The following is a 25,870-nucleotide window of genomic DNA, read 5'->3' as shown; positions in this document are numbered from 1 at the left end:
ATTTGACCTCACACCACCTCTGCTCCCAGGAGAGGGACATCCTGGCTGCATCTGCATCAGCCTCCAGGGACCACTGCCTCCATCCAGGACACCCCCCCCCTCCCCCCCCCCCCCCGAGGGGACAGGGCCGTTTCCCCCTGCCAGGGGCCAGCTTGGTCCTTGTTTCCCCTCCAAGAGCCGCCAGCTACTGCTGCCAAGCCCGAGCTGCCCCCAGCACGAAGGCCGATCTCAACCCCAGACGGGCTGAACTACTCCCCCCTCCCAAAAAAGGAGCTGCTGCTGGGGGTCTTGGGCAGCTCTCGGGCTGAGATGGGGGAGAGGGGAGGACGGGGACGGATATCCATGGGCGGCACTGCCGGGGACTCGGGAAAGGCCAGGAGAGCAACTTGGAGGGAGACACAAACTGACAGTGAACATCACAGCCTGCACGCCCCGCGCTGTCCCTGCACCCTCAGCCACGTCAGCTCAGAAGAAAGTAGCGGCACAGAACGAGGGTGGGCTTGCCCCCCACCCAGCACCCCCGGTGCTCCCTCCCCCAGGCGGACGCAGGATCAGCAGCGTCACCACCACCACCAGTCGCTGATCAGAGGCGGCAGCTATCGGCTCCGACTCTGGGAGACGTCACCCCGAGATGTCCCAGAGCAGCAGTGTTCGGTCGCGTTTCCGTCCATCGGTCAATCCCAGGCTGTCCGTCACTGATTTTTGTTTGCTCCTGCAGCCCAGAAATCTGCAAGACAGCACGGAGGTGGGTACACAGTCCTGCCTGGGCCTGCCCTGCTCACGGAGGCTGCCAGGCAGGACCCAAGCAGGGGGAGAGGGGAAGAAAGGAGACCCCTCTCCCAAAAAGCGCCAGGCCCCAGTAACCAGGCGCCAGCTCCCTTCCCACCTCTGCAGACATACGCAGCCGACATGAGTCCTGCGTGCGATTCAACCGCAACACAAGACACGCTGCAGTAACTCATGCAAGGAAGAAAGGGGAGGCAGAGGCTGTCAGGACTCTCTGTGCCCAATCCTGCTGGTGGGGCACAGAAAAGGGGTGTCACGTCGCTTCAGGGGACACTCAGAGGCGTCCAGACAAGCATCCTCCAGCAGGAACGACAAGAGGTACCATGTCAACCGCAGGCTCAGAGGAAAAACCCAGCAAGTTCTCCTGCCCTTCCCAAGCCACCCCTAGGACCCGTCCACGAGGACTCGGAGATGTTCCCCACGTTGCTCTGTGCCTGCTCTGACAACAGGGTGGGGGGTGACCCTGCTCCACCTTCCCAAAAGCAGAGGAAGGTTTGAGAACAAGCGCTGCCAAGTCGAGACCTGGGCTGGCTGCCCTCACACCCAGCATCTTCCCCACCACAGTATGTGCCACGCAGCTGCCTCAGGAGGGGCAGAGCCTGGTACGGGTACGAGATGACCAAGGCACCTGAAGAAGGTAACGCCATACCCGCTGCTATGGCAGCCATGCCCCTATACCACGGGGCAACAGGGTTTCTGACACGAGCCCTGCTCTAATCCCACGGAGGGGGAAATGCACGTCACCTAGAGTTTAGCAGAGGATGAAGCAATACCCAGCAAGGCGGGGAAGTTGTTGGCAGAGGTCAGCCAGCTCCCGCCGTCCACGACCAGGGTGGTGCCCGTCACGTAGGAGGAGAGGGGGCTCGCCAGGTACAGCGTGCTGTGGGCGATCTCCGTCTTGTTCCCTGCACGCTGGAGCGGGATCATGTCGAACTGGCTTGCTTCCTCGGCAAACTTCCCACCTAAGAGTGGTAGAAGAAAGAGTCAGCTAGGACCATGGGACCACCCGCCCGCCACCACTGCCTGCCAGACACTGCAGCGCTGCTTGCATGGGGCTTGCTGAGAGCCCCGGGGAACCTAGATGAGATCCTGGCACAGCCCTGGGGACAGTCCAGGGACAAAGGCCTGAGAAGAGAGGAGGTCAAGCCCAGCAGCGGGATGTGTGAGCTCAAGACAGGACCTCAGAGAGCTTTCCCAGCCTCCAGGGCTGAACCGGCGCTCCGCTGACAGACTGCAAGAGCTGAAGCATCAGGCAAGGCAGCTGGTCAGGCTGAGCTCGACAGAGAAAAATCGGTGCCCTGTGAGGTACCGAGGGTGCGGGAAGGGCTGCTCTCCCAAAGAGACGTGCCAGCCGAGTCGCAGGACAGCCGTGCCCAGCAGCAATGGCCCCGGCCTCATCACATGCCCCACGAGCTGCATGGCACTGGTGGTCCATCACAGTCCCCTCCCAGAGAGATGCCAGCAAGCCACCGCCGAGGCAGGGACAGGAGCCCCAGGTTGCCTTACCCAGCCGCCGGTAGCCCTCGGTGCCTGTAATGGGGCCCGGCGCCAAGCTGTTCACTCGGATGTTGTTGGGTCCCCACTCCACAGCAAGGTGACGGGTCATGGCATCTGGGAAGGGATTACAACAGGAATAAGAAATGGAGAGCAGAGCCAGTCCAGTAACTTTTTGGGGGGGCGGGGGGGGGGCAAAAAGCCACAGGAGACTGGCCAAGAACAAAGGGCCCTAGAAGAGCCCTGGGGGAGAGAAGAGCCTCACCCCAAACCCAGGCACGCAGTAACCACACCGATTCATATTCGCCTCTCCCAAGGACATCTTCCCATCCCAATATTCGGGAAGAACTGGCTTCCTTACTGGCCCCACACAGCTCACAGAGCCCCAGCAAGGAGCGTGTAGGTACCTATGGCAGCCTTAGCAGTACCAGCATGCACCTGGAGGGCCTGCCCTCGGTAGCTCAGGGTTGCCGTGATGTTAACGATGACCCCACCGTGGTCCTGGGGAAGGAAAGGAGACGTGGCGTTAGGCAGGGAGCAGCACAAGGGGTCACGCAGGGGAGTGGTGGGACAAGAGAGCTGGGCTAGGAGGGACGGTCACCCTTGGGCACTGCCACCTCTGCGTTGCTAACCTATCACCGGGGCAGCACTGCTCACACGGCCTCGCTGAGCCGGGGCAGCCAGCGGGGCCCTTCCAGAGAGGCAGGAGATGCAGGGGACAGGCAAAGGCCGAGGGAAAGCAGAGGAGCTGGAAAAGGAGCAGCTGTTCACAGGTTCTTCCCCGGGAGGTGGCAGAGCGTGGGAAAGTGCCACAACAGTCAAAAGCCCCAGGGCTAGGGACAGGCAGGATTCCCAGTTCCGGCACAGGGACTGCCATCCCTGGGAGGGAACGGACTGGACCTGAGCAGGGTGGGTGGCAGAGGCCCGGCAGCGCAGCCCTGGGTACACGGGTGCTGTGGTCCCTTCTTCCTTCCACACTTCCCTGAATTTCTCAGGAGCAAAGTGTGGTGTGTTTGACACTAACCCCCTGCCTACCAGGAGCCTCCCCACCGAGTCCTCTGGCTCTGGTTCCACTTACCCGGAAATATTTCTCAAAGAGGACTTTGGAGGTGTTGAAGGTGCCAATGGTGTCGATATCTATCACTGTTTTGAAGGCGTTGAAGGACAGGGCGCTGGCTGGGCACAGAAAGTTTCCTGCAGCACCTGAAGAACAAGCAGCCGGGGCCACAGTCAGGACTGGGCCAGGAGAGATCAGGCAGGTTCAGGGCACTTCTGCGAGAGGGACGGTGAGCGATACCGTTTGGGTAGACTGGAGAGCACGTGGAAACAGCCCTGATAAGGGGATAAACAGCTTGTGGCTCTGGGTGCCAAGCAGCACGGCCAGCCTGAGGGCAGGAGGGTGCTGGTGCAGCGAGAGCAGGGATGATCGGGTGGCCACGCGTTAAGAACAGGCCTTTGCTTCCTCTGAGCCCATCCCCTCTGCGCTCCCAGGGGCTGCCCAGATGCTCCCAGGCCAAAGCTGCACAAGCCAGACACTAGGCAAACACAACCCCCATGCAGGAAAATGCCCTTCCTAGCAGCGAGTCTGTGCCAGATCTTCCCTCCGCCCGCCCCAGCAGCTCACCATTAACGAGGATGTCAATCCGCTTGAACTCTTTCAGTGCCTCATCCACCGCTGCCACAATGGTTTGGGGCTGCCTGACATCTATGGACAGAGGCAGGCACTGCTGGCCCGTAGCCGCCACCAGATTTTTAGAGGCCTGCAAAAAAAAAAAAAAAAAGGGGGGGGGGGGGGGAGAGGTAAGATTCTTTCTGGGACTCTCTCCTTCAGCAAGGGTTAGACCCAGACCTCGTAACAGGCGAGCAAGAAGTCAGGCAGGAGCCACGTCCCTGTCAGCAGACGGCAAACGCTGTGGGCAGGGGAAAGACCTGCCTAAACACGGCCAGCTTCAGCCCGGCAGCACCCTGCAGCTAAAGCCCTGGGGTAGCCAGAGAAAGCTCCTGCAAGTTGTATCCCAAGCGAATGCCAGGCTGGCCCTGAGGCCACAACTCGCTAAGCCCAGTTACCTCTGTGGCCCGTCATCGACACAGCACATGCCGAGCGACATCTCTGCAGGGCAAGTACAAAGGTTGGACCCCAACAAGGCGTTTTTGGCATGAGCCTAGACATAATTAACCTTTAGATCCAAAAAACATCAGCAGGCAAAAGGGCAAACACAGCCCAGCAGTTGCCGGGGTCTCTGCCCGCCAGGCAGAGCCGGCCAGCTCTGCCGCTCAGCCTCTGCCGCAAACCACCCCCGAGGCGCTCGTTAAGAACATGACTCCCCTCAACAAACTAAGCGCAGGGGACGCGCAAATTCAGCGGCAACCCTGCACAACACCCTGCACAACACCACGTTCCTGCTCAGGCTCGTCGGGGCCCTTCCGTGAGAAGCTTTGAGCCCCGACTAGCACACACGTACGCCGAGCATCAAGAGCCTGGGAAAGCAGTCCCTGTGTACTCAGAAGACCCCAGCCCCTGAGGACTAAAAAGCTGCTGAGCTTTGCAGCTTGTTTTCCGTTACACGAGCATGAGGGAACGCGAAGTGACAGCACTAACCCCCTCCAGGAGGCAGCTGGGTCATGCCAGCTCACTCCCAAGCATCCATTTTGATCTTTGCTGTATTTCAGTGAACTCCACGCACAGCTACCGCAAAGCTCGCTCTCAGCCGCTTTCAGCCTCAGACCACGGCACAAGCCACGGTGAGGAACGGAAACTGTGATCGGCCAAACTCCAGCCCGGGGTCAGACACGCAGGGGTGGCTGTTTGTTCTGCCCAGCCGTCCACAGGGTAGCTACAGTCTAATACAGTTTCTTCAGTCACCACTCTCCAGACCCGCATCCTACCCTCCATCTCAAGGTGCAATATAACTGAGATTTTGAGGCTCAGAGTACCCACCTCAACCCACGTAACCCTTGGACAAGGGGGCCTTGCCCTGCTCGAGGCTGACATTTAAGTTTGACCTTGGGCTCTGCCACTTCCCTGCTGACAAACCTTCACCGCGGTTTGTTTCTCTCTGTCTCATCAACGAAAAGGCGATGTGATACCTGGAACAGACTCTCCCAAAACTGGCGGAGGAAGGTATTTCCACAAGTAACTGAGCCCTACCGCGAGATGCGGTAGGTGCAGCCAACCCTAAACCCGCACCCATCCTACCCATCACTGCTCCCTGCCGCTGCCGGAGCACTCAGAGCCGGGAGAAGACAGGGTAGCACGGGTGAGCCATTTCTCCTGTTGCACCGCCCCGGGGCTCCCAGTTCCATCCCGTGCAGAGGGCAGAAGGATTGCTAGCCGTTCACGGCTCTCCCTACTGCCGCCGGAGCCCACGGACTCACCTCCGACACTCGCTGCAGGTTCCGGCTTGCGATGACCGTCCGGCAGCCGTGCCTGCAAAGAAGGGACTGGTGAGAAGGACCACAGAGCGCCTGCTCCTCGCAGTCGTCTCGGACCTCCGGGGACTACCAGGAGTTCGGTTGGCGAGCGGTGGGAGGTGGCACAACGCCCTTGGAGGGGAGGAATTGCTTCTCCTCCAGGCTTGCGGGACTCAAAGAGGGGGAGAGTCGCTGCGTACTAGAGACCTGTCCCAGCCCCGTGACAGGGCCAGCCCCGGCCTCCCACACCCCCCTGAACCACCAGAGCCTGCAGCAGGCAGGGCTGCCCACGTCTCCTGCCCGCGGCTCTCACGAGAGCTCTGTTGCCCCCGGCTTCGCACCCCACCTCTTCTAGGCCCCGTTACCACAGCCTTCTCGAGGGAAGGGAACCGCCTACCCCCTCTGTCCCACCGGCGCCCGAGGAGGCCGGGCAAGCCCTCCCCGGGCACCGCCGCCGCCCCGCCGGGCCCCCCCCACCTCATGAAGATCTCGGCGATGCGGAAGCCGATGCCCGAGCCGCCGCCAGTGATGAACGCCACCTGGCCCCTGGGGGAACAAAGGGACAGTCAGCGCCAAGCGCCAGGCACAGCCCCCGGTCGAGGCGGCCCCGACCAGCGGGCGGGCCGGGCCGCGGCCCCTCGCCCGGCGCCCCGAGCTGAGGCCCCGGGCAGGCCGGAGCCCTCAGCGCCCCGGCACTCACGCCAGGATGTCGGGGCTGAAGAGGTGGCGGTACTCGCGGAGGCAGTCGTCGGTGTCCACGTCCGGCGGCGGCCGGGAAGCTGCTGCGGCCTCCGCCATGGCGGCGCGAGCTCCCGCCGGCACCGGGACCGGCTGCGGCCGCGCCGCAGAGCACGCCGGGACGGCGCGTCCCGCACAGCCTGCCGGGAGATGTAGTCCTCCTCGCCGGGACGCCGCCCGCCCTGCGCATGCGCAGGCGTCGGCAGACGTTGCCCGGCAACGGCGCGGGGCGGGAGCGGCGTCCCACAGTGCCGCCCCGTGGCCCCGGTGACAGCCCGGTGCGCCGGCGACAGCCCAGCGACGCCCCGGCCCTCCCAGCGACATCCCCGTGCCCCCGGTGACAGCCCGGTGCGCCGGCGACAGCCCAGCGACGCCCCGGCCCTCCCAGCGACATCCCAGTGCCCCCCGGAGCCCCCGTTGCCAGCCCAGACACCCCCCCCCCATCTCTTCCAGTGACCTACAGAGCCTCCTGCTGCCCCCGGGGACATCCCAGTGCCTCCCAGAGCTTCCCAGTACGGCCCCAGTGTCCCCCCGGGACGTCCCAGTGCCTCCCAGAGCTTCCCAGTACTGCCCCAGTGTCCCCCCGGGACGTCCCAGTGCCTCCCAGAGCTTCCCAGTACGGCCCCAGTGTCCCCCCGGGACGTCCCAGTGCCTCCCAGAGCTTCCCAGTACGGCCCCAGTGTCCCCCCGGGACGTCCCAGTGCCTCCCAGAGCTTCCCAGTACCGCCCCAGTGCTCCCCAGGGACATCCCAGTGTCTCCCAGAGTGTCCCAGTACCTCCTAGAGCTTCCCAGTGCCTCCCCAGAGCTTCCCAGTACTGACCCAGTGTCTTCCAGAGATTCCAAGTTCCACCCCAGTGTCCCCCCATGGACATCCCCGTGTCTCACAGAACTTCCCAGTACCACCCCTGTGACCTCTAGGGACATCCCAGTACCCCCCCCAGTGCCCCCCTGTACCACCCCAGAGCCCCACGGCGCTGGCCGGCACCGTCCAAGGGAGGACACCGGAGCCACGGCTGGAGGCACCGGGGTTTATTGTGGTGCCGGGGAGCCCTGCCCGGGGCTGGGGGTCCGTTCCGGCTGGGGCCACCCTAGGGCCCATAGGTATAGTCCCGGTCTCCGCTTTCCCAGGCCACCAGCTCGTCCCGCTGGAACCAGAAGCCGATCTCCCGCCGGGCCGTCTCTACTGAGTCGCTGGCGTGGACCACGTTCCTGCGTGGGGATGGGGACGGTGCCATGGCCGTGGGGTCCCGCCACCAGCCCCGCCGCCCGCCCCGCACCCCTACCTGCTGACGTGCATGCTGAAGTCCCCCCGGATGGTGCCCGCCGCTGCCGCCGCCGAGTCGGTGTCCCCCACCATGGCCCGCGTGGACCTGACCACGTTGTAGCCCTCCCACACCTGCGGGACAGGGGATGCCTGAGTCCCCCGGACAGCCCCGGGACCCCCAAACCCCCCGTCCCAGCCCCTCACCATGGCCACCAGCGGCCCCGAGGTCATGTAGGCGAGGAGCGCGGGGTAGAAGGGCTTCTGCCGCAGCTGCTGGTAGTGCTTGTCCAGGAGACCCTGGTCCGCCTGATGGCAGCGTGGGGTGACGATGGGGACACCTGGCCGGTGCTCCCTGCTGACACGCCCCTCCCGGCACCCCCCTGAGCCGGCTGTGAGGTGCAGGGAGCAGGGTCCCCCGGGTGGATGGGTGGCAGCTCAGTGGGGATGGGTACCTGGAGCAGCTTCATGGCCACCAGCTTGAAGCCGCGCCGCTCGAAGCGCTGGATGACGTTCCCCACCAGCCGCCGCTGCACCGCATCCGGCTTCACCAGCACCAGCGTCTTCTCCTGCAGCTCTGGGGGGGCTGCACAGGGACGGAGGGGCCAGTGTCACCACCAGGCACGGGACATGGGCACGGGTTACGGCAGCCGGACCCCAAGCTGCTCCCAGGGCACCACGGGTTGCTGCTTGGTCCCAGCAGGCAGCGGCTGCCGCAGGGTGAACCCATCCCCACCCCTGTCCCGATCCCTATCCGCATCCCGGGGCCGTGTGCCCCCGGCCAAGCTGTGCCCGGCAGACTGGCGGGGTCCCAGCAGGGACCCAAGGGACGTGCTGCAAAGCCCTGATGGGTGTTGAGGACACGTCTGTGGCCGGGAAACACCCTTTAACCCAGCGTGGGGTGGGCTGGCTCTGGTTTCGGCCGAGCGCACCGCACTGCCGTGTCCCGGTGCCGGGACTGCGGGTGCCACCCTGTGTGCCATCGCTCCTGCCCAGCCTCGGGTGCTTCCCCCTGCCCAGAGGCAGCCAGGCACCAGCCCTGGCACAAAACGGGTCCCTGGTCGCAGCCTTCCACTGGTGGAGAGCAAAATTGAGCACCGTGGGGTGGCAGTGTCTGGCATCGCTGTCACCCGTGGGACGGCAGGGTCTGGCATCACCATCACCCGTGGGACGGCAGGGTCCGGCATCGCCGCCAACCCCCTCACTCCGCCACTGGCCCTACCGGAGCCGTGCTGGCAGGAGGGGACAGAAGTCCCCCAAGGGACAGCGTGTCCTGTCTGCCGGAGGAATAGGACAGGAAGGAGAGGAAGGGAGAGGGAGAGAGGATGCCAAGCCGGGGCGCTTCACTGTCAGCCCCAGGCTTCGGGGTCCTGCCCTGGGTGGCGAGGCCGGGCCGGCCCCAGTGCCGGTGGGAGCAAACCCCACGATTTCACCCGCTTTTCTAGGTGTTGCCGGACGCGGCCCCGTTTCGCATGGCTCCCACCCTGGGGATGGTGCAGGGCTTGCCCCATCCCAGCCCCAGGGACACCAAACCCCTCAGGACCTGCAGGACGGCCTCTGCCCCATCTGGACGCATGGGGTGAGACCCCGGCACTGACCCACACCACAGAGAAGTGAAGGACCCCAGGAGCCGGACACCCTGCCTGGGGGGGCTTCCCCCGGGGCGGAGGGAGGGGGCGCTGGGGGACCGGGGGCACCGGGAGGGGATGGGGCGGTGGGCACCATGGGGGCAGGACAGGGACAGGAGCCCCGAGGGGCGGGATGAGCAGGGGACCGAGGGCAGGATGGGGATGGGGACAGGGTGCCCAGCGGCAGGGCAGGGATCAGGACTGGGTCCCCAGGGGCAGGATAGGGAAGGGGCTGAGGGCAGCAACCCCTGCACCAGGGACAGGACAGGGATGGGGACAGGGTCCCCAGGGACAGGACGGGGAAGGGGCCGGGGGCAGGACGGGGCCGTGTCTCACCGGAGCCGTAGCAGCGGGGCCCGGGGGGGCGGCTCAGGCCCGGCTGCCCCCGCAGCAGGCTCCGGGCCAGGCAGCGCCCCAGGGAGCCCATGACGGGGCCGGCGGGTCGGACCTGGCCGCGGCGGGGCTCGGCCGCCCCCTCGGAGGCTTTAAGGGCCCGGCCGAGCCCGGGGACGGGTCAGGTTTCCGTCCCTCCCCTTAAAGCAGCCGCCGGGACCGGGCGGCCGCCGCGCCTGCACGGAGCATCCCGGTACAGGGCGTCCCTAGTGCGGAGCATCCCCGGCACGGAGCATCGCAGCATGGGACGTGCGGGCACGGAGCATCCCCCGGCGCGGAGCATCCCAGCGCAGGCACCCCGGGACGGAGCGTCCCCTGGGACGGAGCGACGCCTTCCCTTGGCGGGGCCGAGCCCCAACCCCGCCCAGGCGGGAGCAGAGCCCGCACCCATCCCACGGGTGACTCAAAAGCATGGGTGGGCCAGACCCTGCCAAAAACCAGATCTGCTTCGTGCTTTGCCCCTGATGGTACCAGCCCAGGTGAGGAGAGACTCCCGATTAGCCCGTGCCAGCCTGAGCTGGGGGTGCTGGTGCTGCGGGCATCCCCCAGCCCCACGCAAGCCCCCCACACCCCGGGGAAGGGCTGCAGCGGGGAGCACCCAGGCTGGTGCCCTCCCCATAGGACACGGGGCTGGCCTGGACCCCTAGCAGGTGCTGGGAAAGGGGTGCAAGGCCATGGGGGGCAGAGGCTTCCCCTGCCCTGCTCAGCTGCAGCACTGCCCAGGCGGGAACCCCTCTGCATCACCGAAGGCTGTGGGAAGCAGGGAGGGGGATGAGCCTTGCACACACATCGGTGACAGGGACAGAGCCACCAGGGCCCCTTCCTTCACCCTGGCCTGTGGTGAAGGAGGCAGAAAAGAGGGGGAGTTTGCGAAACTCCAGCTCCTCTTCGCAGCATTGCTCCAGCTCAGATTCGAGTTTTCCTTAAGGTTGAATTAAATGGGCGTGGGAGCTCTGCCTGCTCCCACAGGGCAGGGGCAGCCCTGCAGGCAGGTATATGGGGCCTCGGATCTCAGACAGCCCCATCCCACAGCCCATGCTGGGGGATCACTCTTTATTGAGCTTCCCATACATCCCAAGCTCCCAAGACAGCTCTTGAGAGAGCAGCTTGACACAAACATTGCTATTAAAGTATCTGCAAGTTCATGGAAAATCCTGGTCACTTCAAGCCTATTTTCTAAACCTGTGATAATTTGAAAGAGGAGTCAAGGAACATGCCCAACACACACTGGCTCAAAGCAATTAGTGGGGCTGTGAGAGCTGGGGGCCCCGGGGGAGGCTGGACTTGAGCCTGTCTCCAACACGCATTTGGCTCCTTGATCACCATCTTTCTCATTCCCTTCCTGAACCCCCCAGAGTGCAGGGAGTTGGGGACCGGGGCTCCCAATAGCCACAGCCTGGGGAGCACATGGGGGCTCCCAGGGCCTGCTGTGCTCAGCATGGCTGCAAAAACATCCGACATGGCTTCCCCCATGGGCAGAGAGAGCACCAGCTCTTGCCAAACAGACTTTTTGCTGGCCAGAAGCTGGTGACACCCACCCGAAGAGGGGGCTCGAGGGGGTAAAAGGCCCCTCTCCAGTGTCTGCTGCGCCAGGGGTGATGGTACAGAGGAAGGGGTTTCATAGAATCATTAAGGTTGGAAAAGACCTCTAAGATCATCGAGTCCAACCATCGACCCAACACCACCACCTACTAAACCATGTCCCTAAGCGCCTCATCTACACGTCTTTTAAATACCTCCAGGGATGGGGACTCCACCACTTCCCTGGGCAGCCTCTTCCAATGTTTAACCGCTCTTTCAGTAAAGAAATTTTTCTTTGGGGAAGATTAAGGCAATCACATGCATAAATATTGAAGGGCCCCCGATTTCTATCCAGCGAGCTGCCCTGCTCACCCAGAGGGCTGGGGTGCTGCGGCCAGCCCCGCACTTTAGGTGATGGCTGGCAAAGGAGAAAGAGCTTTTAGCACAAGGGCTGGCAGGTTCCAGCCTGGGCTTTGGCCACCTTCCAGCTGCTGCCCTTGATCAAGGGAAAAACATGCCCTTTCACCGTCTGTCAACCAAATGTTTTGCAAGAAACAGAAGCGCCACCAGCCCAGAGAGCCGTGCCGGGAGGGGAGCTGTGCCAGCAGCGGATGAAGTCCCCTTAAGCCCATCTCCGAAGGAAGCCACAGCCGGGGCGCTTGGTGGAGGTGGCGGCAGCCAGCTACCGCTGTCCTCCCACTGTGGCTTGAGTAACTGCTGTGAGGCACTGGGGTGGCAGGGGCAGGCTCTGCGGACAGGTCTGGACCCTGCGCCGCATTTTCATACACCTAATAACCGCCAGGAAAAACAAGGACTCAAAGTTTCAAGTGCAGAGAGCGACACCGAGTTGCTCCAGAGGCTGGCTGCTCTGAACCACGCGCTCCTGGGGCAGGTTCTGGCTTGCAGGGAGCTCAGTGCCTTTCACTCTCAGGGGAAGTCGGAGCTCTGCAAGTCTGGTGCCAGATCATCACCCACCTTCACACTGGTCTTCACACACCCGTCACCTCTGCAGACGGTGGTTCACAGCCCTCAGCTGCAAGGACTGTACCTGGTGAGGCATGTCCTCGGCAGGCTGGACTTTGGTTCATGCGCAACTTTCAACTCAAGCTGCTCGTTGCAGGGGATGAAGCCCAAACATCAGCCTGGTCCCGGTTCAGACAGCCTGGATGCAAGGCGCTGCCTGCACACGGGTTATCCAAACAGCGTACATTATCTCCAAACAGCAAACACGCACATCGCAGGATGTCGGTTTTTTACAAAACCGTAACTAAAGGAACTGTGGAGCAAGCGCTCCCTACACTCTGTCTCACCCCTGACACCTCCCAGCTGTCCACGTGCAGCCATCTCACTTCAAGTCCATGTCTACAAACGTTTAGGGAGAATCCACGCTAACCTTAACACCTCCTCCAGACTTGCTCCCTTCACAGCGACAGGTCCTGTTCCCACCACGCAGCCCTTACTGCAGCTGCCATCGTAACTGCAGAGAATTAAGACTGATTTACTGCTCTACACTAGCTACCTGACTAGACTTCAGGGGGGAAAAAGAAAACCAAAATCCTTCCCAGCTGCATGGTCAGAGATTCACAAGCCCCACAAAGTCTGGTCCTGTCTGACTGGGGACTGGGATTTTAACCTTATGCTCAGATGCCACTATCGGGTCATTCTGGCCAGCGGCTGGCCTTCAGCTCAGGCCTCCTGTGATGCAACACCGTGAACGTTAGGCAGCTCTTGATAAATTCAGGCAAAGGTCTGCTGGAAGGAATGAACAGATCACCGCAACAGGTAACGGAAAACATCAGGGAACATCGGCGGTAAACAGAATGAGGGTTGAGCAGAGAAAGAAGTTCACCACCGATCTGCACCAGTCCAGTACAGCACCTTTCAAGAGCTGCTGGAGTGCTCCCAGAGCACCGTCCGACTCGCACGGAGCCCAGACGAGGCACTTCTGCACCCAGGGCACAGTACCCGCTGCCTGTCCTCAGCCTGATCATGGGGAAAGGTTGCAGATCACCGCCTGCAGCGCAAAATGCATTTTCATCTAGTGGAACGGCTTGGTGACAGGTCTACAAGGAAACTAGAACAAGTTACAAGTTATTTAAAACAACAAAGTAAGCACTTTATTTCCATTAAGCATGTTGTTTTAGTATCACAATGGAATGATGAGAAAACGTTTAAAAAAAACCCAAAAGAGTCTCTAATCCCCACAAACAGCAGGGAGGTTTTCAAGGCAATTTAGAAACAAAGGGAGTGACAGAAGTGCCAAAACAGTCCCAACATCACGAGCCGTCTCCTCCGAGAGCTGGGCAGGGGCAGGAAGGTGGAATGACACGAAGGTACGAATGTCTGAAGTAGTCTTTGGCGCTTCTGCCTCATGTTTGATACGTACATGATCTCTCAAGACAACTCCACAGAAATCTCCGGACGCAACAAAGTGCTACGTTAGTAGAACAAAACCCCAGCGAGAGGACTTTCCATACAGTCGAGATGCCCTGCGGTTGGGCGTTAAGACACATCCTGCAGACAGTGCTGACTCCAGCTGGGGGCCTTTGGGTTGGGGGGGGGGGGGGGGGGGGGAAGGAAGCATGGTGCGTGAATCCAAGAAGATGTGCCCATGTGCAAGACACCGCGTCCTGCAGTACTGACAAAACCAGGGAGGAGAGAAGGCGGTGGCAAAACGAAATACGGATCCGTTCCCTACAGTGATCAAAACACGAGTCCAGTGCAGTAACTATAGTTTCACAGTTCCAGGGGGCAAACTGTCATTGCAGAGTCTGTAGTAACGCAGGTCATTCACCAGCCTGTGCACATTCTGGGTAAACGATGGCAGATCCTGGAAAAGATCAAACAACACGTTGTACCGCAAACAGAGTAATAGCTACAAGCACTGTCTTACAGCAGAGCACAGAAAGGAACCGAGAGGGCCAGACACCCACGTGTATTTTCATACATGAGAACAACAGACCCCTTCCTCCGGAGTCTGAGCCCAGGAAAACTGAGTTCCTGCAGGCCATGGATGGGGAGCAGAGACGCAGCTCCAGAGCTGCTCCACGCAGAGAGCTGACTACAGAGATCTGGGCTCCGTTCACAGCACCGGCTTCTCGGTGTGGAGTCAGGCACTACACGGACGGTCACAACACGGCCATCTGCAGCGGCAACTGCTCACTGCATTCCTGCCGAGGTTCCTGAGTGCCACGTTCCCCGTAACAAGGCCTAATTTTCCTGAAGAGCAATTGCCTTCTAGAGTCCAGTGATCCTGTCAAGGCTCCTTTCCTACCCTCAACCCTTGGTCTCAAATCCCCATCGTCTCCCAGAGGAGAGGAAGCACTCAACGGACAAGCAAGCTTCAGCAGATGGAAGCCACAACCTGACGCACTGCCGTGATGTTCCACAGGGAGGTTACAGACCCCCCCATTTGCTTCACACGCATACGAGGGATTTGAAAGAATTGAGAGCCATTGCAGCTACTCTGCTGTTGTCCTCACGGTAACCCTCAACCATCTGGCCAGCAGCTGGAGCGAGATTTTGGCAAGGATCCGAGTGTCCCACTCTAGAAAATGTCAGTCTACCCCTATGAAAACTTCCTCCAGGAAACATATTCCCTAACTCCCACAGCATTCGGCAGTCCAAGAGATGAGACGGCAGTTCTGCTACCTACAGTGAAAAATCCTTGGCTAGGCATTGCTGAGCATGGAAGCGTTTGGAACAAAAGGTACTGCCTCAAAACACTGCCCTGGGAAGCTCACAGCTGTCTGCCAGCATGTTCTAGGAGAAAAACTCTGCGCGTCCTGGGAATACTGGCACTCTGCTGCAGCGTTTCACCTTCTTACCCTGTCCATTTTGAAATTCCTTCCCAGCACGTTTTTCTGGTTCGAGTCCACACCATCACAACTGGCCAGGAACTCGGGGAGAAAGGCTGAGTAGAAGCCATCAAAGTCCACTGAGGCCATATTGTAGGTGGCAATGCCAATCTCCTCCTGCAACAGGTCATGCGACTTGTGGACAAGCACCTGAAGTAGCACATTCACAAACTGGAACAGCATGGTTGTCCGGAAGATCTTCTGCACAGTGAGAGAAGCACAGTTAGGCATCTTCACACCAGCAATCCTCCCACAGAGGGGACCGCGGCAGCCAGCACACTGCTTTAGAAGTACAAACTCATCGAGGTCAGACCAGGCAAGCGAGCATGGCTGCACAGGGCTGCTGTCAGCGGGGTCTGCAAACTCCTGTGAGCACAGAGATAATAAGCCAAGCCAAGATCACAAATGGCTACAGTAAGCTAGATTGATATCAGCTTTAAAGTTAGTGGTGAATTTGGCCACACTTACCTCATGCGTCTGACCCAAGTTTTAAGCATTGGCATTTAAGCAAACAGCATCAAGGCCCATTCAAACTCCAGCCGGTTTTAGCCCTGCACAGTGCTCCTGAAAGCCAGGGAATCTGTCTAGCTGCCTAAAAGTCTGCAACAGGCAGCTGTTAACATGATGGGCTGTCCTTGAGTTGTGACCATAGATGCGAACCTGAAAGCTCTGCTTTCACAGGCTAACCAGAAGGGCAGGACCCTGGATTCCAACTTTAATCCTTCATGACAGCAGCTAACAGGTCTAAATTAGAGGGTCTGGAGGATGGGTCCTACATGACAGCGACAGAGACAACCACCTGGCCGCGACCGACTGTAAATACTAGATACCCCGCGGCTGACCCAGATGGGAATGATGGAGGGGCTCTGCCACTGTCCCACTGATGATCCCAGCTTCTACTTCCTCAGACAAATCGCACTGTTGCTGTCTCTCCTTTGCTTTCCCTCATTGTCACAGGAGGGAACGCATCAAGGCTTTGCTTTGACTGACTAGAGCTGGGATCCCTCCTGTGCCCACTGCAGCAGTGTCAGGGAGGCGGTAATGCCACTCTGACCAGCAACGTATCCATCAGGATCACAGCAACCAACCAAAGGCTGTGACATACAAGCCCCCAGATCCTGACCTTCAGTTTCTGACCCATTTCGAACAAGTCTCAGAACAGCGCCCACCTATCACCATGCACAGTGTGCACAACGGTCAACTAGGACCCACCTTGTGGTACAGCTTCTGCTTGGTGTTCAGCATCTCCAAGTAGAAGAGATTCTGCTTGAACAGGTGAATGTCAGGCTGCAGGAAGGACTGGCCAAACGCCTACGAACAAAGCAGAATTGAAGGACGGGGACTGATATTACAAAGAATATCAGACCTGCCAGGCAGAACAACATCATTTTCACCCTGACACCAGAACAAACCCCTGCGAGCCTCAGCTGCTTCTCAGCGCAGCAAACTAATAAAAGAGAGGCAGTTAAGTCAACCGCGCTGCTGCCAGACCAACAGGAATGAAGAAATTTTAGTGGAAACATGGTCATATCCTTGCAGAACAGTTGCTAAGCTGGGTCTGTTGGGAACGGGTGGGCCAAGCTTGCATTGAAGAGGAGCAGAGATGCTGAGCACAGCTCCCTTGGCAGGCAGTTTGCTCGTGAAGGATATGGCTGTTTCTCAGGGACGCTACCTAAGGTAGCATGGCAAGCACGAACAAAAGCAGAACACATGCAGAGGTTTTGTTCTCAGTCCAAGTCAAAAGACCAAGGTGACTGGCAGATGTGTTTAACATGTTACTGCACTGAATTAGAAAGAAGTTGGTGATGGGAGCTGGGAGGCTGAGCTGGGCATTACAGTAGCAGTAGAGAGCCTAGGAACAAAATTTGCTGGACCCTGCTGAACTAGCCTGGTAGGCCTGCACAGACTCTGTGATAAAACATCTTTTATACCTTGAGCTCCTCTGAAACACTGTACAGATGATGTAGGCAGACGAGGTAAGCTCTGTACAGAGATAGGCAACAGAATTTTACCAGTTGCTGCTTCAAGGCATCACGAATGGAAGAGTTTATTCCACCATACCAGCCATTTATTGTTAAACAGACAAAAACGGCTCAAGTCCCTTCAAGACTGAGCCAGTTCTGGACTCAGATCTCTGGTGGAAACCAGCACACAAAGTTCGTATCACTCACACAAAACACTGTTGAGAACGCTTAGAGAACATTAAAGAAGAGGTTTTGTATCAAAACAACAGGAGGCAAGTCGTAAGACAAGTAGTTCAGTATTGTCAACCAGCCTGAAGTTAATACTGAGGTTACCATGTAAATATCTTCCAAAACAAGGCACTCGGGTGAGTTTGGAAGTGTTACACTGCTACAGGTGAAAGAGATGCTTGGACAGCCCTGCACAGGGACCAGCTTGGGCCTCATTCACATCAAAAGATGCTAAGATAAGGAAAGGCCAGAGAGAAACACCAATACGGTTTACATCAGCGCAAGTGCTCCCTCTTCACTCACGTATCAGAAGGGACCCAGTCTCCAGAAGCACTCCATGATGGGGCAGCTCTGCAAAAAGTCCTCCCACCTGAAGTCTAAGCACACGGCCCTCCGCTCCGGCGTTCAGCACCCTCGGAGGAGCAAGCCCTACTCTGAGGTTGCAGAACATGGTGCAAACATGCTTTTGTTTACACTGACATGGGCTGGAGGTGAAGGGCCCCACACCAGGTACTCTGATACCAGATTAGGAGGCTGATTTTTTTTTTTTCTGATTTTACTTTTAAGTTGCACCACCTGTTTTGGGGACAGTTCTTACATCTAGGAACTGCACAGGAACTCATTTGGCCAGCTCTGACTGACACATGGAACACAGTCTGTTATTCTTAAAAAAAAATCAAAATCCCCAGCCTGAGAAGATTGGTGCTGGCTCCGTGTACGTGCTGGCACACTGCCTCTGCCTTCTTTATTCCCCAGGCCAAAGCCTATAGGATATTACCCCGCTGACCCTTCTCTACCAGATCCGATGGTACAGCACAGAACAAGTCCATATAAACCAAAAGACATCTTGGTCTCAGGAACACTTTCCTGCACTGACAATTTGTCCTAGTGCTAACCACAAGACTTGTAACAGAAGTAAATGGGTCAGCGTCAGTAATATATTTTTAGGTCCAGATGCAGGATGAGGCATGGAAAGGAATTAACATTCCTTCCTCACTGCTTGCTCCCCGGCTCAGTGAGGCACGCTGTGCCTTGTAAAGCACATCAGCAAGACCACTCTACAAGCACTTTGATTTTCATCAGTTCCTGAAGGCAAGACCTCACTCAAGACATGGTCTAATCCCCACAAGCCACATGTTTAATGCACTGCTACAAGTAGCAGAAAGGGTTCTGGACAACCGCGGGAGTAGCTGAGTTACCTGCATAATGGCACTGAACTGTGCTTCGTTCTCCATCTGCTCTTCTGCCACTCCTCTTTGGACACTAGCCAACACACTAGATTTGAAGAAGTACCGCCAATTATGGTGGAGGACCCGGAAAAGCAGCTCAAACAACTCTGCTTTCACATCAGGAGATGAGCGCTAGGAGGAGAGGAGAACAAACAACTCAAAGCAGGCTCCTGTGCTGGAATCCCACTCATCCCCTGGATCCCACTCTGGCCACCCAGGGCAGCGCTTTGCAGCCAAGGTACCAGAGCATCCAAGTATTTCCTCCTAAGGCAGGCACCAAACTCGGCAACTGTTGGATCACGCTAATAACGCATCATCGAGTTTTGAGTTTTACCTCCTGCTTTGAGCACATCTGTAATTTTAGCCTCTGACAATTCCTGACAAAATCCTCCACCCATGCTGCTTCCAATTCCCACTGCCTAGTCACCCAGTTTTCCCTGCACGGGGACTGACATTTACAGCTCTTGGAAAGCAAAAAGCTTCATTCCTCCCACCCCCCCAGCAATGCCTTCCCTTCCCGTCTCCCCTTTCCTTCACCTCCTGTGAGAACAGCCCTACCTCTGCAATGATGGGGTAGACCTGCTCCATGCACAGTGAGATGACGCTAGGTAGAAAAGGCTTGAATACTTGGCCTGGCTCTTGTACCACCACTTGCAGTATTTTCAGAAACTTCTCCACCACCCGACAGCCAGTGCTGCCCTCATGGAGGATGCTCTCTGCCAACTGTTCCCTACGACAAAAACAAAGTCATTCCATAGGAACCTTCCCAGAGATCTGCATGCTTACCTGATTTAAAGGAAAGCAGGTAATGCCTCTAAACTTGGCTCAACTAATACAGACCAAGTCCATTAAGCCACAGAAGGGAGCTAGGTTTTGACAGACCCCCTTCCCCAACAAAAGCTTGAGAGATTGTCGGGGTACCCTCAGATCTTGGGTAGGAGCTAATAGGCAATGTGAGACTCCAATTCGGTATCACACACTCCAGAAAGCCTGTGGGAGAGCTGAAATTGCACGATGGCCTGTACGACTGACGTGCATGGGCTGGGTGACTTCAGGCCTGGAAGCATTTTCCTTACATTTAGCCCTGGGACATGACAAAAGTCTGGACACTAAGGGGTTGGAAATACTACACTCTTTAGGGGCAGGGACCCATTCTGTGAGCAGCTTACCAAGATAAATCATCCCGAGGGATAAGAAAGAAGTGTCCAACACGGGACAATACCTGGTGAACATGTTTAGGAAGGTCTGTATGATCTGCTCGGTGAAAGGCACTCCCATCTGCACCCTCAGTCCTTGAAACAGAGTGAGGAAGAAGCTCAGCATCTCATCTGTCACATCTAAGATAAGAACAGGAAAGCCAAAAGAACATGTTAAGGTCATGTTCAAATGCATCAGTAAGTCCATTATGTGAGATTTGCTCCTCCTGTACAGTGAACCCTATTTACTCTTGGAAATTCAGCAGCAGGGTTGCCATTAGAACCTGAAACCAACAGCTGGTACTACAGGGCTTAAAAAAATGTTCATCCATTTCTGAAAACCACCAGGGATTACAAGTACAGGCAGAACCAAACGACTCAGAACAAATACAATACTATCAGCAAGGCCCTTAGTCTGGTCTGCCCGCACAGAGCGCTTGGAGAGAGCTCTGGTGATGGTTGGGCCCATCTCCAGTTGTTCACTGCTCGTACAGGGTTAACAGGAAATCCAAGGAAATCCAAAACAGCCACACAGCTTGGGGTGGCTAGGAGACAGAATCCAGCTTCTTTTTTTTGTGGCAGGAACTGAAGAGACCCTTCTGACTTCAGAAGTCATTTTCAGCGCGTGGTTGTGCAGCTAGCTGATCAGCACCGCAGCTAATTCTTCATCAGTCCCAACATGCCTTATTGAATAACCACGGTAAGCTGAAGCTGCTCAACTCCTCCTTCATACAGCCTTTTATAGCCAATAAATAGCAATCACATGAGGCTGCTAGCCTGTTCTGAAGACAACAGTTCACTGGAGTCACAGCATCAGCTTGCTGTCTTGGATCCTCTCTGAGTTTCAACTTTGTTTTGCCTCCCCCAAGCCTGCTTCACTGAGAAAATCCCACCAGCTCCAAAAGTTTTCCTGGAACGCCTTGCTCTTCACAAGAGAAACTGCTGTAGCCCTGGGCATTCGAGCTACCCTGATGTGATACAAAACGTAAGTCACTGGCCACAAGATTGCCAAGCAACAGTCCTGGTTACATCTCAGGAGCCTTTCTTTTACAGGGGGGAAAAAACCACCCCCACATCATTTGACCTATATGATGAGATCTGCTCCTCCTTGTCTTCAAGCTTCTGGAGAGAATGTAAGTGGCAAACATAGACAGACAGGGTATTTTAAAGCTTTTTTGTGCTCAGGATCAGCTCCATTCTTGTTTCGCTGCTGAACACAACACAAGGCATCTCCATCTTCTGGAAGCGTGACAAACCTTCATGCCTGTATCCTAGATGGCAGAGGAGATCTCCCTTTCCTGTTCTGATTCAGCCCAGCCCACCCAGAAGTACAGACTCGCATTACACTTAGGCACAGCAAACCCACACACTTCACGCGAACACCACCACGATTCTATGCTGATGGACTTTGGGTGTTATCAGTAGGTCATAAAGCTACTCACAGCATTAAAGCCTGTCCTATGGTTATACCTGACTGATGAATGAAAGCTGGGAAGAGGGCTAGTGAGACCTGCACGGATTCTTGCAGCGACTGATAACAGATCTGTCGAGACTTGGTGGATTCTCCAGAGATACTTTCTACAATATCTTCTAAAACGCTGAGTGTCTGATGGATGATCACTTTGGCTGCAAAATAAGAGAGGTGATACTTCCTGCATGTGTCAAAACTACGAGTCAGAGGCAAGAAAGGAAGAGAAGTCAAGTTCACACACACGGTAACTAAAACAACCTACAGGGCAGCATATACACCAAACCCAGGTTGGAGTCAAAAATATTCCCAAGTGCATGTTCGCATTTTAAACATTTAAACAGGTTCAATTAGGTCACTGTGGCTACTCGCTTTCTTAAATTACACAGGTTTACTGCCCTACAGATGCACCCACTGCTCAACTACTCAGATGCAGGGGCGAGCTGTAAACAATATTATTCACAATATGCTAATGCTAAAGAAACACTAGCCAAGAAAAAAGCAGCACATTATGACAGCAAAATATACCGCAGATTTCTATTTCTGAAAGTAACAACTGGAGTGAAACACAGTCACTGTATAAGCTAACCCAAATGCTGGGAGAACTGAACTGGCTCAGTTCAGCCCACGTGAGCAGTCTGCTGATATTCTTCTTGTGAGGAGCAAACCACCCTCTCCCATGCTCCCTCCCTGCACACAGCTGACCAGCACGTCAGGTTTGTCAGAAGCTGTGACACTGCGTACTTCTACACAATTTTTAAAGTGATTCTCAAAAAAGACAGACACACCCAAAAGCAATCCCAAAACATACACAGAAACTTCCAAAGGTCCCTGGACCCCATCAGTTCAGGGCTCTCCTCCTACACATACACACCCCCTGCAGTACTTCCCAAGTCTGGGAGAAATTCTTATTTTCCCCTTAAGAAACACAGATTAACCATAATCTTCATTAACGCTGCCTCCAGCCAGTGTTTCTAATACTACAGCGTGGTAGTCCCAGCATTAGGCTGTTAAATATTCCTAATGCAATCACCGCTATTCAAAGTTTTATCACAAACTTGATCCCACCTTCCCTGCACGACTGAGGAAGACAGTACTTTGATGGAAGAGTTTACAGGCAACCTGGGGTGAGAGTGCCCTTTACACACCCACAGAAGAAGGGTCTCTAAAACAAGAAAGAAAACATAAATTGCTCCTTTCCTGTCCTCCCCATACGCTAAATAGAGTTTCTCAGCCAAAATAATTATTGGAAAACCAGCTTAATGATGCCTATCAGCAGTTTGCGCTGCAGCTGTCAGAAGCCAACACACCCCAAGAAACCTGGTACTTACTGTCCTCCAGCTGTACTTTCCTCTGCGGCAAGATAGCATTGGATTTTAATTGGCGGTATTCTCTCGTGAGGGCAGAGATTAGGCTGGCGTGGTTGGTGGAGCGAACTGCCCACTGCTGGTCACTCTCTGGAAGATTGGGCCAGGGCAGCAACAATACGTTCGACAGCGCTCTGCACACCAACACCTGGGCCTAGAAGCAACGAGACGTTAAGCAAAGAGACAAAGGTTTACAGCGTGTGCTATTCACTTTATGCTAGAGCACAACCCTGGAGTGACATTTTACAGATGTGCAAGACATCCAGCAGTGCTCACTATCTGAGGAAAGAGCTCAATAGCAGAAGTTGAGCCCAAGCGAAAACTAGCGGCTCCGCAAGGTAAGAGAGAAGCAAAAGCTTCATCGCTTAAGGGCTGGAACCAGCTCTGTCAGCCCTTCCCTGCAACAGTAAGTCTCTGTTCTTCATATTCATAAAACAAAGACGATGCCACTTTCATTACTCCTTGTCTGGTTTATACACTAAGCTTCTATGCTTGTACAGCACTTTTATGCCTCCGTGCCAGCACACAATACAACCGTATCCCAACCTCCACTGTGGCTTTTCAGTACCTCCGTAATATAAATACTAACTTGGAGTGAGGTATGTGGAACGATAATATAAGTTTCACAGAAAACTCTTTCTGTATGTCAGAATCAACATAAAGACAGAGTCAGGGACTGTGTCAGCAAATGAGAAAGGAATAAGATCTAAGAGTTGCAATTGTGGTTTTTTTCCTTATGCTGTTGCTTGAAATAGGTCATTACTTACAAACTATCACTGGCATTCCTGGATATGCACAATACAGAGATAACTGCTGCCCCCCACTCCCCCCCCCCCCTTTTTTTTTTTTTGAGGTTATACCTCACTACAGTAAGAATTGAGGCACAGCTTCCCAAGCATCTAATCTACATTCTTCAATGTTTGAGACAAATCACCTTATCAGGAAGCCGCTGAGCGGAAGTGTCCGTGATCCTGTTGAACACCTTCTGTACTGCTGGGATGCTGATCAAGAACACCGGTCGCACTGTGGTGGCTAAAGAGACTAGCAGGTGGCACGCAGACAGCAGCAGCTTCTCCTGCACCTGAAATAGAGGCGGCACACGGTCAGGCTGGCCAGTAACACCACCACACAGAACCATACGGTGCAACACTGGTGTCAGACAGCACAGCAAGCTGCCACTACCAGGTTTTTGCAAGCAAGACAGTTTATAGTATTTATTTGCCAATCGGAGCACGAGTCAGTTCCCTTAATACTGTGGAAGAGAGAAATTTCCCTGCTTTCAAGCCATTAGACTGAGTTTATATGCCTGTAAGTTGCTTACTCTCGTATTAGCTTGTCCTACAGAATTGCTCTTACATGAGACATTTGCTGTGGCTCTGGAAGACAGACATCCAGCTCTCCCAGACTGGTTCACATCAGGAGCCACAGTGTGGTCCAGAGCAGACCGTTAAACACCTGAACGCAACAGCAGTCTCCTGCTCTAGGTGGAAGCCCAGCCTCAGCCCAGCACTGAGGAAGGTACCTTCGAGCTGATGAGGGGAGTGATAGCCTCCAGGGCGGTGGAGACGAGAGAGATGAACTGCTCCGGGTTCTGCCGGTGAACTTCGCTGTAGAACTGTGCGAGCCAGTGCGCGTAGGCTTGCAGCGCTGCCAGGGACTGAGCGTGGCTGCGGAGGAGCAGAGCAAGGGTAAGATACATACATGGGACAAAAGGAACACAAGCAGGACAGCTGCAGAAGGGCACAAACCCTGAGCACGGTGGGTAGTTTCAACAGCATACTGGGAAAGAACACTGGTACTCTCAAAGCCGGCAGTTTTGTCTTTAAAAATCGTTTAGTAGTCTAACTTAATCATAACCCAAGTTTCACTGGCAGTGATGAGAAGATAGTTTTAAAGTTGTACTACACTAGCTAGGGAGGACTGTTGGGCCAGCGAGCATCAGGTAAAGACTGCAAAATGGCATCCTTGGTTCTTTTCAGAACTCTTTAACATCGTATTTAAGCACCTGAAGAGGTCTGGGATCTCTGTTTAGACTTAAAGTCTTGTGCTGTTATTAAAGCTAAAAGCAACATACAGTGGCATTCTGATTCTGCAGACTTCTCAGCTCTCTGCAGAAACAGGCAGAAAAATGGAAAGCAATCCCGAATTCACACAGTTGGAAAGACTGCAAAATGGCAAATGCCACGACAGCCACCTCCTAGACTTCTAGGAATACCTAGACAGGTATTCCCTAGACTTGCAGCACAAGATTCATTTCATATGCCCACTTGATTACGGGCAAGGGGAGACAGAAGGTAATTATCTTATAGAAATCTTCTGGCATCTAGTCACACACGGTTGTCAGTCTATAAAACACGTTGCCCAATCACAAGGATGCTATCTAACCAATCCCTATTCTGCAGATTTTATTGAAAAGAGTAGTCTGTGAGCACTGATATTCCCTCGAAAAACAAAGGTTCTCCCACATACACATGTCCCCAACGTAGTGACTGCATTTAAGATCTCAGTCGTCTACAGCAGGCAACTCCCAGGTCTGCATCAACCAGCTCCTGAACACCTCTGCTTCTGTCAGCAAGTCCAGCGGGTTTATGCACAGTGGGGAAAAATAAGGAAGTCTATTTAAAAAAAAATAAATCTTACCTTTAACAGCAGGTTGAAGGGGTTTTTTTGAATCAACGCTTTGCCTTAATATCTTGTGTTCCCCCTTTAGCGTATTTATTGCCTAAACTCTTTCCCACTCTTCCATTAACTGAGAACAGGTGCATTCCTTGCGATTATGTTAGCTACGTGGCCTAAAATTTTTTTTCTTTGTCCTGGACCCTGTACATTCAAGGCATATTTAAAGGTGTGCTGTAACCGGACTCACCTATTAAGCAACAGTATTAATTCAAAGGTATAAACTGATACGGTCAATTTTTTAGTCAACCTACCAGTTGATTATATCATGCTTTATAATTACACTTTTGGCACAGCACCGGATCAAGATTTTTGAGTCGGGACATTTCTTTGGGATCACACAGACAGGTGTCCTCCAAATGTCTGACAATGTACCTTTGTTACGCTAGCATTAGAAAACGGATCACAAGTTTCTTCAGGGACGTGGGACAGAGAAAAGGACGAAACCCCCTCGCTAACAGATCATGGAAAAAGCCTCTCAAATTATTTTAAACCAGAATAGGAAAGAGACCATTAAAAGAACATCGTCTGCACAAAACTCAGTGCTAGTAACTTGGGATTATCAGGAGAAATCCAGGGACCTATACGATAAAAATCTAGCGTGGGTTTTCCAGGAGCTGCTACACATGCAATCACAAACTAGAACAACTTG

At 55.5% G+C, this 25,870-nt stretch overlaps 3 protein-coding genes across 6 annotated transcripts in view; all 3 read right to left on the bottom strand.

Moving 5' to 3' along the window:
• Positions 1-104: 104 nt before the first annotated feature.
• Positions 105-6,515, bottom strand: DECR2 (2,4-dienoyl-CoA reductase 2). 2 transcript variants are annotated; one of them, XM_076350945.1, is made up of 9 exons: positions 6,392-6,515; positions 6,169-6,237; positions 5,656-5,707; positions 3,905-4,040; positions 3,359-3,483; positions 2,688-2,781; positions 2,293-2,397; positions 1,531-1,748; positions 105-727 (listed from the first exon to the last, which is right to left on the bottom strand). In XM_076350945.1, the coding sequence occupies exons 1-8, from the start codon at positions 6,487-6,489 to the stop codon at positions 1,531-1,533; spliced, it is 897 nt and encodes a 298-aa protein (XP_076207060.1). In that variant the 5' UTR covers positions 6,490-6,515; the 3' UTR covers positions 105-727. The 2 variants fall into 2 exon arrangements, with proteins under 2 accessions (XP_076207060.1, XP_076207057.1); XM_076350942.1 differs by having other exon boundaries at positions 1,560-1,748.
• A 929-nt stretch (positions 6,516-7,444) lies between these two features.
• On the bottom strand, positions 7,445-9,756 carry NME4 (NME/NM23 nucleoside diphosphate kinase 4). The gene is made up of 5 exons (XM_076350946.1): positions 9,656-9,756; positions 8,147-8,277; positions 7,899-8,000; positions 7,714-7,826; positions 7,445-7,639 (listed from the first exon to the last, which is right to left on the bottom strand). The coding sequence occupies exons 1-5, from the start codon at positions 9,744-9,746 to the stop codon at positions 7,519-7,521; spliced, it is 558 nt and encodes a 185-aa protein (XP_076207061.1). The 5' UTR covers positions 9,747-9,756; the 3' UTR covers positions 7,445-7,518.
• A 4,034-nt stretch (positions 9,757-13,790) lies between these two features.
• XPO6 (exportin 6) overlaps positions 13,791-25,870 on the bottom strand; it is a 57,567-nt gene continuing 45,487 nt past the window's right edge. For all 3 annotated transcript variants that reach the window (XM_076350661.1, XM_076350662.1, XM_076350663.1), the window contains exons 15-24: positions 24,065-24,209; positions 23,477-23,623; positions 22,507-22,696; positions 21,178-21,333; positions 19,734-19,848; positions 19,070-19,241; positions 18,482-18,643; positions 16,303-16,401; positions 15,061-15,291; positions 13,791-14,063 (exon numbers count right to left, since the gene is read on the bottom strand). In XM_076350661.1, the coding sequence (XP_076206776.1) occupies positions 13,962-14,063; positions 15,061-15,291; positions 16,303-16,401; positions 18,482-18,643; positions 19,070-19,241; positions 19,734-19,848; positions 21,178-21,333; positions 22,507-22,696; positions 23,477-23,623; positions 24,065-24,209 (1,519 nt within the window). In that variant the 3' untranslated portion in view covers positions 13,791-13,961. The remainder of the gene's footprint in view (positions 14,064-15,060; positions 15,292-16,302; positions 16,402-18,481; positions 18,644-19,069; positions 19,242-19,733; positions 19,849-21,177; positions 21,334-22,506; positions 22,697-23,476; positions 23,624-24,064; positions 24,210-25,870) is intronic.

The sequence above is a fragment of the Aptenodytes patagonicus genome, chromosome 13, assembly GCF_965638725.1.
Source record: "Aptenodytes patagonicus chromosome 13, bAptPat1.pri.cur, whole genome shotgun sequence".
In the NCBI taxonomy this organism is placed as follows: domain Eukaryota; kingdom Metazoa; phylum Chordata; class Aves; order Sphenisciformes; family Spheniscidae; genus Aptenodytes; species Aptenodytes patagonicus.
The sequence above is the reverse complement of the archived record's forward strand: the minus strand, read 5'-3'. Positions and strand labels throughout refer to the sequence as shown.

Excerpts from the sequence above, each read along its gene's own strand:
- DECR2 (XM_076350942.1), bottom strand. The coding sequence starts at position 6,489 with ATGGCGGAGGCCGCAGCAGCTTCCCGGCCGCCGCCGGACGTGGACACC. Across the intron at positions 6,238-6,391 it reads TTCAGCCCCGACATCCTGGC|GGGCCAGGTGGCGTTCATCA; the intron begins GTGAGTGCCGGG and ends TTGTTCCCCCAG. Across the intron at positions 2,782-3,358 it reads TCTTTGAGAAATATTTCCGG|GACCACGGTGGGGTCATCGT; the intron begins GTAAGTGGAACC and ends TTCCTTCCCCAG.
- NME4 (XM_076350946.1), bottom strand. The coding sequence starts at position 9,746 with ATGGGCTCCCTGGGGCGCTGCCTGGCCCGGAGCCTGCTGCGGGGGCAG. Across the intron at positions 8,278-9,655 it reads GCCCCGCTGCTACGGCTCCG|CCCCCCCAGAGCTGCAGGAG; the intron begins GTGAGACACGGC and ends GTCCCTGTGCAG. Across the intron at positions 7,640-7,713 it reads TTCAGCATGCACGTCAGCAG|GAACGTGGTCCACGCCAGCG; the intron begins GTAGGGGTGCGG and ends ATCCCCACGCAG.